General features: G+C 45.1%; 1 protein-coding gene across 1 annotated transcript; it reads left to right on the top strand.

Annotated features, from left to right (window-relative positions):
• Positions 1–98: 98 nt before the first annotated feature.
• Positions 99–12,545, top strand: LOC114614779 (alcohol dehydrogenase class-3). The gene is made up of 9 exons (XM_028760395.1): positions 99–181; positions 2,356–2,457; positions 4,112–4,253; positions 5,258–5,345; positions 8,535–8,754; positions 8,882–9,142; positions 11,160–11,295; positions 11,873–12,011; positions 12,294–12,545. The coding sequence occupies exons 1-9, from the start codon at positions 170–172 to the stop codon at positions 12,316–12,318; spliced, it is 1,125 nt and encodes a 374-aa protein (XP_028616228.1). The 5' UTR covers positions 99–169; the 3' UTR covers positions 12,319–12,545.
• Positions 12,546–12,892: the final 347 nt, after the last annotated feature.

Raw genomic sequence — 12,892 nt, 5'->3', positions numbered from 1 at the left:
CGGTATTAGGCCCGCCTCCCAACCGAGTCCCGCCCTACGCACAGACACCTCCTCCCGCCCCCACGTACGCCCCGCCTGCATCAAAGCCCCGCCTCCCGCGTTCAGCCCCGCCCCTCACGCACGTTCCGCTACACTTGTGAACCTTAGCCTCGATCCCGAACTTGCGGACATGGCGAACCAGGTATGGAGGTGCGCGGTAGACCCGATCAGAGGAGGGGAGCGCCCGGGTGGCCCGCTGCTGTCCGCCGGGGAAGGCGAGCGTGGCCGCCGCGAGGGCAAGGAGGCTTTGTTTAGGCCCCGTGATTGGAGAGCAGCTTTACTTTCTGCTCTGCTCCGCCGGAGCTGGGTGGGAAGAGGCCCGCGCCCGTCACGCAGGATGGCGTAGCTTGCCGGGGTCGCGCTTGCAGGATCAGAGCTGGAGCGCGGGCGGTGCTCAAAACTACTAAGCAAAGTTAGGCTCTTCCTTCGGCCCTCGCTTTCTGTGTGCAGCACCGTGTACCCGTTTCTTCAAATCACGTTATTGACTTTTCAAGTCCGTCTCCAGTAAACCCAGTGAGTGACTTGCAACCTTTTTATTCTGTCAACACATTTCGTAAGCATCAAGTGAACTTGATCAAAACCCAGCATTTCTCATTAGTCTTAGTTCCGTGGTTAGGAAGGTGTGTACTGAGTGTAATCGCTGTGGTAGCTCATTGCTTTCGATGCACGATATAAATTGCATATGGAATTGTAAACTTTCCAGGAACCACATAAAATTAATGGTATGGTTACCCAACCTAATACTCACAATATTATTTCCACGTTATCAGTATTTTTAAATTGAGATTTTTAAACTCTTCTAAGCTTTCAAAATTTTACATTATACCCGATTTCAGTTCACACTTGGCCTTTTTCTAGAGTTCAATAGCCATTCGTGGCAAATAGCATTAGTTAGCACAACTATAAGAGATGGTATGGTATGTTTACCCCCATTTGAATATTTCTTAGGATCCTTTCCCCTGTGAAGTATTGCACTAAAGTGATTATATATATATATATATATATATATATATATATATATATATATATGCGCTATCCCAAGGAAAAGATTATTAGGACGCATAATAATAAACTTGTGATTCCTTGAATTACTTGGCAGACCTAGTGACAGAACCCGGGTGGTTTGCCCTTTGTTGTGCTAGGAATCAAATCCAGGGCCTTGTGCATTCAAGGCCTGTGCTCTACCGCTGAGCTACACCCTAGTTTGGGACGAGTATTTCATATTTATCTTTCTTTCTTTCCTCCTCCTCCTCCTCTTCCCCACCTCCCACCCTCCTCATGCTTTAAAATGTGTGTGTGCCTGTATGTGTTTATATGCACCATATACATGCCGGAGCCTGTGGAAGCCAGAAGGTGGCACAGGTCCTCTGGAACTAGAATTACAAGTAGTTGTGAGAGTGTAGATGCATAGGACTGAACCTGGAGTCCTCTGCAAGAGCAGGAAGTGCTCTTAACCACTGAGCCATCTCTTCAGCCCCTCCATTTTATATATATGTATACACAATTTAAATACACACACACCACACACACACACACACACATATATATATATATATTTGTTGTCATGGTTGATGGTGGTTTGGGGTGGAAGGTTTGAGATGGGATCTCTCCATGATGACCTGTCAGTCCCTGGAACTTAAAAATCTAGATCTAACTGGCCTGGAGCTCACAGAGATGCACTAGCCTCTATCTCTGAGTGCTGGCACTAAAGGTTTGCCTCACTATATCTGGCCCTTTAATTATATATTGTTCACCATATTATTTATATGAAACCTAAAAACAGTTCTCCATTTTACTTAGAGGTTATAAGCTTTTCTGTGGATATATTGTTCGCTTTATTTTCATTTATTTAGCTTTTCGAGTGTCTTGAGTTTGTAGCGTGTGTGTGTGTGTGTGTACGTGTGTGTGTGTGTGTGTGTGTGTGTGTGTTGATGCATGCTCACAGGTGGGGATCTGATGCTCACAGGTGGGGATCTGAGGCTGACATCGGGGTGCTCTTCATTTGCTCCACCACATACTGAACCAGGCTCCTTCACTTGAACCCAGAGCTCTCCAGCCCCGTCAGTTGATCCATGCAGCTTGCGCTGAAGATCCCATCTCTACCATCTGAGTGTGAAATTACAGACAGGGCCCTACCTCTAGGTGTTGTGCTGGGGAGCTGAACTCTGGGCCTCGTGCTTGCACAAACAGGAGCTTATGCACTGAACCCTCTCCATAGCCTGGTACACTAACTTTGGCGTTCATCATTCTCTGAGTTGTCCATGAAGTAATAACTAATTTAGGAGAATAAACTTACTCTGTTTTCCCCGACTTCAGGTGATCAAGTGTAAGGCTGCAGTTGCCTGGGAGGCCGGAAAACCTCTCTCCATAGAGGAGGTTGAAGTGGCCCCTCCAAAGGCTCATGAAGTTCGAATTAAGGTAATGTCCCACAAAGGCATTGTGGGAGAAACCCCAAAGGGATTTCAAGGAGAAGGCATTGGAAGCCTTCCGGCAGCAGAATCACAGTCCTCCCTCAACCTGCCCTCCCTCTCCATCTTTTTTTATTTGCTCATGGATGGGCTAAGAAGCCAAACCTATGGATTAGTGGATTGCCACAATAGAACTTTCATAGTTTGGGTTTAAGGTGGCTTTATATGACCCTTCCCTTTCTGCTAATCCCATAACTCACAAAGAGTGACATTGTATGGGAATCAAAGAATAGACACGTTCTTCAGTTTTGCTTTGGAAAACCTGGAAAGCAGTTCTTGATTGATTAGAGCAGTAAACAAATGAAGTTCCCTGACCTTCAGAGCTTTAAATTGCCCGCCTGTGAGGACAAGGCCAGGTTTCTGTGGATCCATTTGTCCCCCCTTCTCACCCTCCACTATGGTTAAGAATTTATAGAGCGGCAGAAGGCAGCATTCCGGAGAGACCTTTGATGCCTTGACGTTCGTAAAACTGTGTTTTACCCTCTGCTCTTTGCTTGTTATGACACAGCATTAATTAATGCTCTAAAGTCATAACCGTTGCATGTGTTCCCTAACATTCTGGGAAAGTGTTTCCTTAAAGGAAAAGAGTCACAGTTCTCTTACTTCATCACGATACTGTGCACAATAGGCTGTGTCCCAAGGTTAACATGTATCCGATTGAGAAGCACAAAACTCAAGGCTTTTCAAGGTCCACAAGACCTAAGAATCTGCGATCTTATAATCCTTTATGTACTTATGCTCATGTTCAGAAGACAGTTTGTCCTAGATTTCTACGATGAGTGGTGTGGGCACGCCTACAGCTTTATCCCTGGGAAACAGCCGGCTATAGGAAGAATGGACACGTAGAGCGGAAGCAGAAAAGCAGAAATACAAACAAGGTTTTGCCTATAGTTGCTTTTCTCCTTAATGTATATGTCTAAGTGCCTTATTGAGATTATATATGCCACATGCATAGGGGGCCCTGTGGAGACCAGAGGAGTTGCAGGGAGTGGTGAGCTGCCCAATGTGGGTGCTGAGAACCACAAACTGGGTCATCCACAAGAGCCGTGAGCACCCCCAGTCACTGAGCCAGCTTTCTAGCCCCCAGATAGGAGTTTTAGAAGCCCCAGAGTGCAGTGAAAGGCTTATCTGAATAGAAATTGTATAGGTCAGCAAAAGGACTCAGTTCCACTAAAAGCTCTGAGTTTTGACAGAGGCCAGACAGACAGACAGACATCCCCCAGAAACAGTGTCTTTAGGCATCACATTCCCCAAGTTAGGAAGGCAGCAGTGAGGTGACCCAGCTATTCCAATCCTCTTTAACTGAAGGCACAGCGCTGGGGAAGCCACCGGCTTTACTGCCACTCATTCACACACAACGAAAAGGAAAAGATCTGTGCCACACCTCCTTGTATGTCAATGCACCGCCGTTGTCATCACTACCAGGAAGTCCACTAAGTTTAAAGATGCCATGGGCTGTATGCACGCTAGTTTTGGAGAAGTAAATCTATAAAAGAAACGCAGCTACAGATCTGCACTATAGTATGAAGCAGTGTCTTGGACCCGACCTGTACCTCCAGCTGAATGCGCACACTTAGATGTTTTTTCTCTTGATGTCCTGGTAGATCATTGCCACCGCTGTTTGTCACACCGATGCCTACACCCTGAGCGGAGCTGATCCCGAGGGCTGTTTCCCAGTGATCTTGGGACATGAAGGTGCTGGAATTGTTGAAAGTGTTGGTGAAGGGGTTACTAAGCTGAAAGCAGGTAAGGGAGCACTCAAGCTGCTGTGTGATGGTTTGGCCTTGTTTCTGTAGGGACATTACAACTGTTTATTTACAACTACACTACTGTTTGGGAGCTCGCTCCTCATCCCGGAAGAACAAGTATTTGGTTTGATTTTACCTCTGGTTTTGCAGGCTGCTTTTCATTTGAGACTGTTTTAAATATATTACCCAAACCCGTTTTGGCACGTTAGCAAGCCTTTTCAGAGCTGCATCGGTGAGTCGGTGGTTTTGAACACTCCATCCTTCTCCATTATGTTGAGTTGTGTTTAGATCAAAAACTTTGCCACAGAGCCTTTTTGTGCATGGCTGTTCTGTATCATGCTCCGTAGATACTGTTTCTCAGCCTTAAGGTTGTTTCTTCCCAGAGTTGTGTCACATTCACTTAGAGCTGCTGTTCTCAACCTTCCTAATGCTTTAAAACAGTTCTGATATTATTGTTATCCCAACCAGAAAATTATTTCATTGCTATTTCGTAACTAATTTTTTTTTCTTTTTTCTTTCTTTTTTTTTTTTTTTTTTTTGGTTTGTTTTTTTCGAGACAGGGTTTCTCTGTATAGCCCTGGCTGTCCTGGAACTCACTCTGTAAACCAGGCTGGCCTCGAACTCAGAAATCCACCTGCCTCTGCCTCCCAAGTGCTGGGATTAAAGGCATGCACCATCACTGCCCAGCAAAGATTTATTTTATTTATATGAGTGCATTGTAGTTATCTTCAGACACACCAGAAGAGGGCATCAGATCCCATTACAGATGGTTGTGAGCCATCATGTGGTTGCTGGGAATTGAACTCAGGACCTTTGGAAGAGCAGTCAGTGTTCTTAACCACTGAGCCAGCTCTCCAGCCCAGTAGCTAATTTTTCCTAATGTAAATAATCACTATGCAAAAGGGTCATTTGACCCACAAAGGGGTCACGACCCCCAGGCTGAACCACTGTCTTAATCCCAGCTGTTCTGTTCAGGATAATAACTTCATGTTCGATCCCCAGGTGATACTGTCATCCCGCTGTATGTCCCACAGTGTGGAGAATGCAAGTTTTGTCTGAATCCTAAAACAAACCTTTGCCAGAAAATAAGGTCAGTATATTTTTATATACTTTTTAATATACATAGCTTTAAAAAAAATCTAACGTGCATACGTGTGCTAAGTGTATATGCCCATGTCTGTGATACACGCAGAGGCCACAGCAGTTCATCAGTGAGTCTTGCCCCACCCCCACCCCCATGTTGTGTGACAAAACTTTTCCTGGGGACACTCAGCATGTGTCTATTCATCCCAGATAGGAAGCCCACAACGGACCGAAATGCAGATGCCACCACAGTCCAGTGTGGTGAAGCAGTAGAGTTTTATTGGGTTACATACAGGAGTATGGGTGAAGTGTTACTCAGAGGAGCAGAGCTACTCAAAGACAGCTGCACCAGCATGCACTTACTTAGGGGGCCAAGGTCACCTGATACAGCTTTGAGAACTTAAATCAGGCCAGTCGGAGGGTCCACGGCACAACTAAAGCTGGGGCAATTTCACTGAAAGCAGTCAGGCTCTTGATGCTTTTTTGAGAAACAGAATATAATGGCAGTGGCCAGGATCAATACGGTTGTAGTGGCCAGGGTACAATGAAGTTTGCAGGCTACATGGGGTACACAAGATTAGTATCTAAGACCAGTTGTCCTGTCAGGCTTCCGTGCTTCCTTGACTACTGAGGGAACGCACAGAGAAACACAAAGTGGCCTGAATGCTTCACTGCCTGAGGGAGTGCGTAGGTCTCTTGAGAACTGGAAGCCACATTGTGCCTCAGGAGCCATGGACTCTAACCTGAAGAACCCGTGACACATACCTCTCAAGGCTGCAAAGCCAGGCCAACTCCATGGTTCCCTGCACTTGCAGGCAGCTCAACAAGTTAGTGTCCTTCCCGGGTGAGTCTAATCTAAGCCTTCTCCAGGCCGCTCAGCTGATTTCTGCTTCTTCCAGGCAGCTGCTCTGGGCAGAGAGGCTTCTTTGCAGTTTGGCTCTCTTGTCTGAGGGGGACTCTCAGCTTTTATTGCTTACTCCGGCAGGGAGGGGCCTAATGAATCTTAACAGTTTCAGGGATTTCCTGGTGCTTTTTGAGTTGTGTACCTTCCTGTAGAATGAAATCTTTCAATCTCAGAGAAAACACAACCTTGGCAGCCCATACCTTTGAGACTGAATATCTTACTTAAACCAAAGCTTCCTGTTAGCTGTGCTGGCTAGCAAGCCCCTGGGTCAGCCTGGCTCCATTCCTCCTTCCCCTCAGCACTAGGGTTACAAGCTTATAGAGTTGGGCCTGGTAAGTTACGTGCGCTCTGCTTCTGAACTCAGGTCTCCATGCCTGCACAGTAAGTGCTTTTAAATGCTGTGCCATCCTCCAGTCTTCTTTATTCTGATAATAAGAGATCTATCTCATGGTGCTAGAGAGATGTCTCAGCGGGTAATAGCACTTGGGCAAGCTGCTCTCCCATAGGACCCAGGTTTGATTCCTAGCACCCACATGGTAACTCAGCCATCTATAACTCCAGTTCCAGGGAAGCTGACACCATCTTTCAGGACACCAGGTGCATACATGGTGCATATACATACATATGTACATACATACATGCATGCATGCAAAACACCCATACACATCGAAAAAATAAGATCACAGCAAGTAATTCTGTAGTGATTTATACAGCACATTTTCCAGGAGTTACTTAAATCTGTCTTTAAAGGGACTTCGCTGTCAGTGTTACTAAGCTCTGTCTTTTCATGGACGAGAAAATCAAGCCTCGGAAATCTCAAAGTTTGCCTCGTATCACCAGCCATCAAGATATAAAACAAAGCTTGTTACCACCAGGCATGGTGCCCATTCCTGTAATCTCAACACTCAGGACATGAAGGCAGGAAGATCCCAGATTTGCAGCCAGCCCAGACTATGGAGGATCTTATTCAGAGAGCCAAAGAAAAGGGGGCAGAAGAGGGACTCAGATTTTTCTGAATACATTCTCTTTCTATAACAGTCAGCTAAATTTGCAAGAAAAGACAAGTTTTTAAAAAGTGAAATGAAGTCCTTTTTATGAACTATTTTATTGCCCATTAAATCAGGGTAATAAAAGTTACCACATAAGGTTAGTGTGATACCTATAGGAAATAACAAACCCCCTGACACAGAAAGGGTGGTTGTCATAAGGTGTGGCAGGCCTCTTGAGGACCCTTTGAGGTCAGTTAGATCTTGCTTGTTGCCTTTTTTTTATTACGGTAGAACATACACCACTACAGTACTCAGGTACACAAATTGTCAATGTGCAGCGCAGTGCATGTTAACATGTATACATACCTGCTGGATAGATCTTCTCCTGGATATAGTTAGAGATCCCTAACAGCACCCCTGTGCTCGTAAGGTCTCTTCCAAATCAGTACCCGACTCCTGCAGAGGTCACCGTTGTCCTGGTAGCATCCCTGTAGACCTCTGTAGTTGGATCAGGAGCCTTGAGCCATCAGTTCGAGAGCATTGTCTGAGTTCGTATGTGCAAGTCTACTTTGCATAGCTGTGTCATATTCCACTCCAAACACCAATGTTTTTCACTTGCCTATTGGTGGCTGCTAAGTCATACCACGACGGGGCTGTTAAAAATCAGTGCTGCATTCTTAGGTGAATGTGTTGGGTGTGTGTGCTACTTTCTCTTTGTGGTCTCCTGTGATTTGATTGGCTAAGGTATGAGATGTACACACACAGCTCTCCATTTGTGAACAGAAGAGTTTATACTCCTACGCAATGTAGGAAAGAAGTGTCTTCTCCTCGTTTGTATAATTATTCATGTGTATATTTTAGAGTATTCGTCTGAGTGTAAACTTGGAAATTGTGTTTATTAGAACAGATGAACATTCTGAGAAGATGGCTCAGATGGGAAAATTGAGATTCCACAGAAACCGCCTCAGCCCACAACAGAGGCACCAGTGTGATCCCATCACTCCCCTAGGGAAATGGGAGGAGGAGGCACAACAGTGCAGAAGCTCAGCTCACCCGCCTGACTAACACAGTAGCGCAGAGACCCTGTGTCAGACAGTGGAGAGGCAGTGAGAACAGTCTTGTGGTTGGGCTCAGCACAACATGAGGAAGTGGATGAAGGGTGGCAGCGTTAGGACGGTGGAGCGCCACTGCTTTTACAAGTCTCAGTATACTTTTCTGAGGATTTGATGGTCATTATTTTTCTACAGAGTTAAGGAAATGAAAGGAAATGAGTCTACCTTTCCCTTTTCCTTTTCTTCTCTAGAGTCACGCAGGGGAAAGGGTTAATGCCCGATGGGACTAGCAGATTTACTTGCAAAGGAAAGTCTGTTTTTCACTTCATGGGAACTAGCACATTTTCCGAGTACACGGTTGTGGCTGACATCTCTGTTGCTAAAATTGATCCTTCGGCCCCTTTGGATAAAGTCTGCCTTCTTGGCTGTGGCATTTCAACTGGCTACGGGGCTGCTTTGAACACTGCCAAGGTAAGAGACTGGCCCTGGCTTTGGCTTCCGCCCTCATTGAGTTCAGTACGACATTGCTAGTACACGGTGGCCGGCCTGTGAGGCTGTGACTATTAGTAATCAGCTGACAGACTGTCTTTGATGATAGGTGGAGCCTGGTTCTACCTGTGCCGTCTTCGGCCTGGGAGGAGTTGGATTGGCAGTGATCATGGGCTGTAAAGTGGCTGGTGCGTCCAGGATCATTGGTATTGACCTCAATAAAGACAAATTCACAAAGGCTAAAGAATTTGGAGCCTCTGAATGTATTAGCCCCCAAGATTTCAGTAAACCCATCCAGGAAGTCCTCATTGAGATGACAGATGGAGGAGTGGATTACTCCTTTGAGTGTATTGGCAACGTGAAGGTCATGGTGAGTATGTGTGCCTATGTTCTTTTTGGACTCAGAATACATTTCTGAAGTGCGGTTTCCTCACGATGAAAGGTTTTGTTCTGAAAGAACAACTTTGATAGGTATTACTTCTAAAGAAAGGGATGGAAGTAGCTCCTTGAACTCCATGGAACTATTTGAATGGGAAATTACAGAAGAGGCGATCGGGGAAGATGGATTTAAAAAATGTTTGCCTTTGAGTGCATGCTTACTGAAATGAAATTTTAGTGTGGAGAGCATGAACTTTGGAACTGGATATGCACACACATCCTGACACGGCCACCTAAGCAAAGGATACAGTGTGTAGCCAACATCACTGAGTGTCCTACAGTTCCTTCTGACAGCTTTTTGCACTGGAATTTTAATTTAAAAAACAACTTTTAGATTGATTATGTGTATGAATGTGTGCTACCTGATCCACTTCATCGCTCTCTTCTCAGGAAGGAGTTTTTCTGCCAACGAGGGTTTATGGGAAGAGAAGTTATTCTTAGGAAGTTTAGCTTAAACTTGAGGAGGCGTGGCACGTGGTATCGCATGCTTTGTGGTGTATTGGCATGTCTTCGTTTAGCTCACCTCTGCCATCCGACAGCCCGACAGTGTGGCTCGGATGCGAGGTAATGGGTGTGACTTGCTTGTGAAGAGTGTGTTTGCTTCTGGAAGCTGTGCGTGGTGCCCATAAGAAGGTCTTCTCACCAAGTAACAAGTAAAATCAGCACAGCCCTTCTAACCTAACAGCATCCCCTCGCTCCAGTCCTGGTGCTTGGTCTCCTTCAGCAAACAGTGTTGCTTTCCAGCAGTATTTCATTATTTCATTGTCACGATGGACTTGTAGCATCTCCTCTTGAGCCATCTCTCTTCCATTGCAGTTCAGTCTGTCTTCAACTGCTCTGGTCGCCATGACCCTAACACTTTCTCTCCTCCTCCTATCTGTCCATCTTCTTCTTCCAGAAACCATCATCCATGCTATGCCCCAAATCCCAGCTGCACCGTCCATTCTTGCCTGTTATATTATCCGTTCTTGCCCTTGTCATATTATCCCTTCTGTTGGGATCTCAGGGGCTTGAGAAGTCTGTTTGAACTTGCTCCCTTATTTAGATGCTCTACTGGCCTTTTCTAATTCTTGCTAGATAGCATTGGGTTTGACCCCATCACTCAGTGGTTTCCCTAATCATTTTCCATTGCTAATGAGTGTGCTGAGGCCAGAGGGGTGGACAGCTCAGACAGCTCCTGCTACGTTTCCTTTCATGGAAAATTCTAGAAAGTTCCTTTGCAACCTGATAGCTGTCGTTCTTACTGGAATGAGTTGATGTGTTATGGTTTGGATTAGTGACGTTGAACAGTTTTTCATGTATCTGTTTGCTGCCTGTGTCTGTTTTTGAGAAATGTGTTTTTCTATCCCTTACCCAGGCTGTTTGGCCTTTTGTTGTTAGGAGTTTCTTGTAAAATCTGGAGATCAGCCCATCATCAGATGCCTGTGCTCTGCCCCCCAACTCTCGCTGTTTCCCTCTGCTGTGCAGAGATCTTTTGTTTGCTGTGCCCCCATCTGTTTATTTCTGCTTTCACTTCCTACATTGTTGAAGATCTTACCCAAAAAAAGTCTCCCCATTCAAATGTCTATTTCCCTTATATTTTCTTCTAGTAGTTTGGAACTCTCAGGTCTGACATTTAAGTCATTTGTAGCTGATTTTTATAACTCACAGGAGAGAAGTAATCTAGATTCATTCATTTGTATAGTGGCTATGGGATATAAAATTAAAAGTAGAAAGAAAATAAAAGCTTTAGATTTGCTCAATTTCTGTTAATAGGTTAATTTTTAAAGATACTTGTTAAATGTAATTACTCAATAAAATTTAAATTACTAAAAGTTTGGGAATCTGTTACCATTTCTTTAAAAGGCTGTGTGTCGCCCCTCACACACGGCAGGCCAGGGTTTCTGGGGAAGAGGGCATTCTCAGTGCAGGTCGTGAACTGTGATTGCTTCTTATCTCTATGCATGCAGAGAGCAGCCCTTGAGGCAACCCACAAAGGCTGGGGTGTCAGTGTGGTGGTTGGTGTAGCTGCTTCAGGCGAAGAAATCTCCACTCGTCCCTTCCAGCTGGTGACGGGGCGCACATGGAAAGGCACCGCCTTTGGAGGTAACTCAGTGGACACGTAGGTTTCTCTCTGCTGTTTCCCTTGGCATAACTTAAAGGCCAGTGTTGTTATTGTATCATGAATTACTGTGTCATGGGAGACTTGAAGAGGCTTTCAGAATCAGCCTGCGTTGACTACTGGTACTGGGGACACATTAAATAGTGTCCTGGACATGCTCATGGGGCACCGTGCTCCGTAGCTGCATTTGAAAGGGCCTTTGAAGCTAGAGTGGCACATACTCGCTGGACAAGTGCTCTCCAGCTGAATACTGCAATTTGTTTGTTTTTGAGACAGTCGTTTCTGCCTCAGCCTCTAGTGTAGCTGGCTTTTCAGGCCTGATCCATCAGGCCTAGCATTTAGCAACCCTACTATAGGAAAAGAACAGTAACTCTAAAATGTTCTTCACAACTGAGATATGTCTGACTCTTTCTTCACTTCACACCAGTTTTAGAACGTCTCCTTCCCCTTGAATTCCACTTAATTTATAACTGCCTCTGTACCTCCCAGGAAGGGAACATGACTAAGCATACTGGAAAAACTTGTTGCATAAGTTTTCCTTCAGAATGTGATTTCTTTTAGGATGGAAGAGTGTGGAGAGTGTTCCAAAGCTGGTGTCTGAATATATGTCCAAAAAGATAAAGGTTGACGAGTTTGTGACTGGCAATCTGCCCTTCGACCAAATCAACAAAGCCTTTGATCTGATGCACTCAGGAAAAAGGTGAGTTTTCAGTTCACCTGTGTGTTCCATAATCTGTCAGTGGTCTTAAAAGTTCACCCTTCAGGGCCCGTGAGGTAGATCAGAGGGAGGTGCCTACTGCCAAGCCTGATGACCTGAGATTGATCCCTAGGTGCACATGGCAGAATCGAACTGACCTCCACAGGCAATCCAGGGCGCACACACATAAGCACTCATGGGTTTGCATTTACACACAGAGAAAATAAATAAATGTAACCTGTTTTAGTTCATCTTTCAAATTTTATTATTGCTTCTGTCTCACAGCATTCGAACTGTTCTAAAGATGTAAATTCTGAAGAGAACACTGTCCATCCTGCACTCTTTCCTGTGATTGGATAGAAACAGACAGGATTTACAAGCTAACAGCCTCTTAGACTTCAGAACCAACTAGAAGGAATGTGCATAATCATGGCTGTAACCATGAACAAGACAAATAGTTTTCGTGGTTTTCTGAACTCTCCACATAACTGCTGCTTATCGGTGCAACACTTTGACATAATAAAAATACTTTCTGCATTTGTGTGTGACTCGTCACCTCCTTTTAGGCTGCCCAGTACACGGATGATCAACTGTGTCTAGAAACAGTGCCAACCCAAAGCGAAGCTGATTCTGAAGTCATCCACATGAGCTTAGTTAACAAGCCAAAAGCAGAATATTCTTTCTCAGCAAATACCTGGTAGAAATGTTAAGCTTATTTAGACAGTTATCTTGATAGTAAATACATGGTACCATCTTGACAACCACCACGTGGCCAAGAGGGACAGCCATGCCTGCCCCGTAGGGCTTCTTTTGGTACAGTTTTGAGAATAAAACAGTGCAGTGAACTCTGAATCGACTGAACACTGACAGTTCCACATGTGAGT

Source organism: Grammomys surdaster, unplaced genomic scaffold, assembly GCF_004785775.1.
Source record: "Grammomys surdaster isolate TR1022 unplaced genomic scaffold, NIH_TR_1.0 126531, whole genome shotgun sequence".
Lineage (NCBI taxonomy): Eukaryota > Metazoa > Chordata > Mammalia > Rodentia > Muridae > Grammomys > Grammomys surdaster.
This window is presented reverse-complemented; position numbering and strand designations above follow the sequence as displayed.

What these genes read in the sequence shown, in the direction of transcription:
- LOC114614779 (XM_028760395.1), top strand. An exon ending in CTCATGAAGTTCGAATTAAG is followed by an intron (nt 2,458 to 4,111) that starts GTAATGTCCCAC and finishes ATGTCCTGGTAG; the next exon opens with ATCATTGCCACCGCTGTTTG. An exon ending in CTGATGCACTCAGGAAAAAG is followed by an intron (nt 12,012 to 12,293) that starts GTGAGTTTTCAG and finishes TCTGTCTCACAG; the next exon opens with CATTCGAACTGTTCTAAAGA.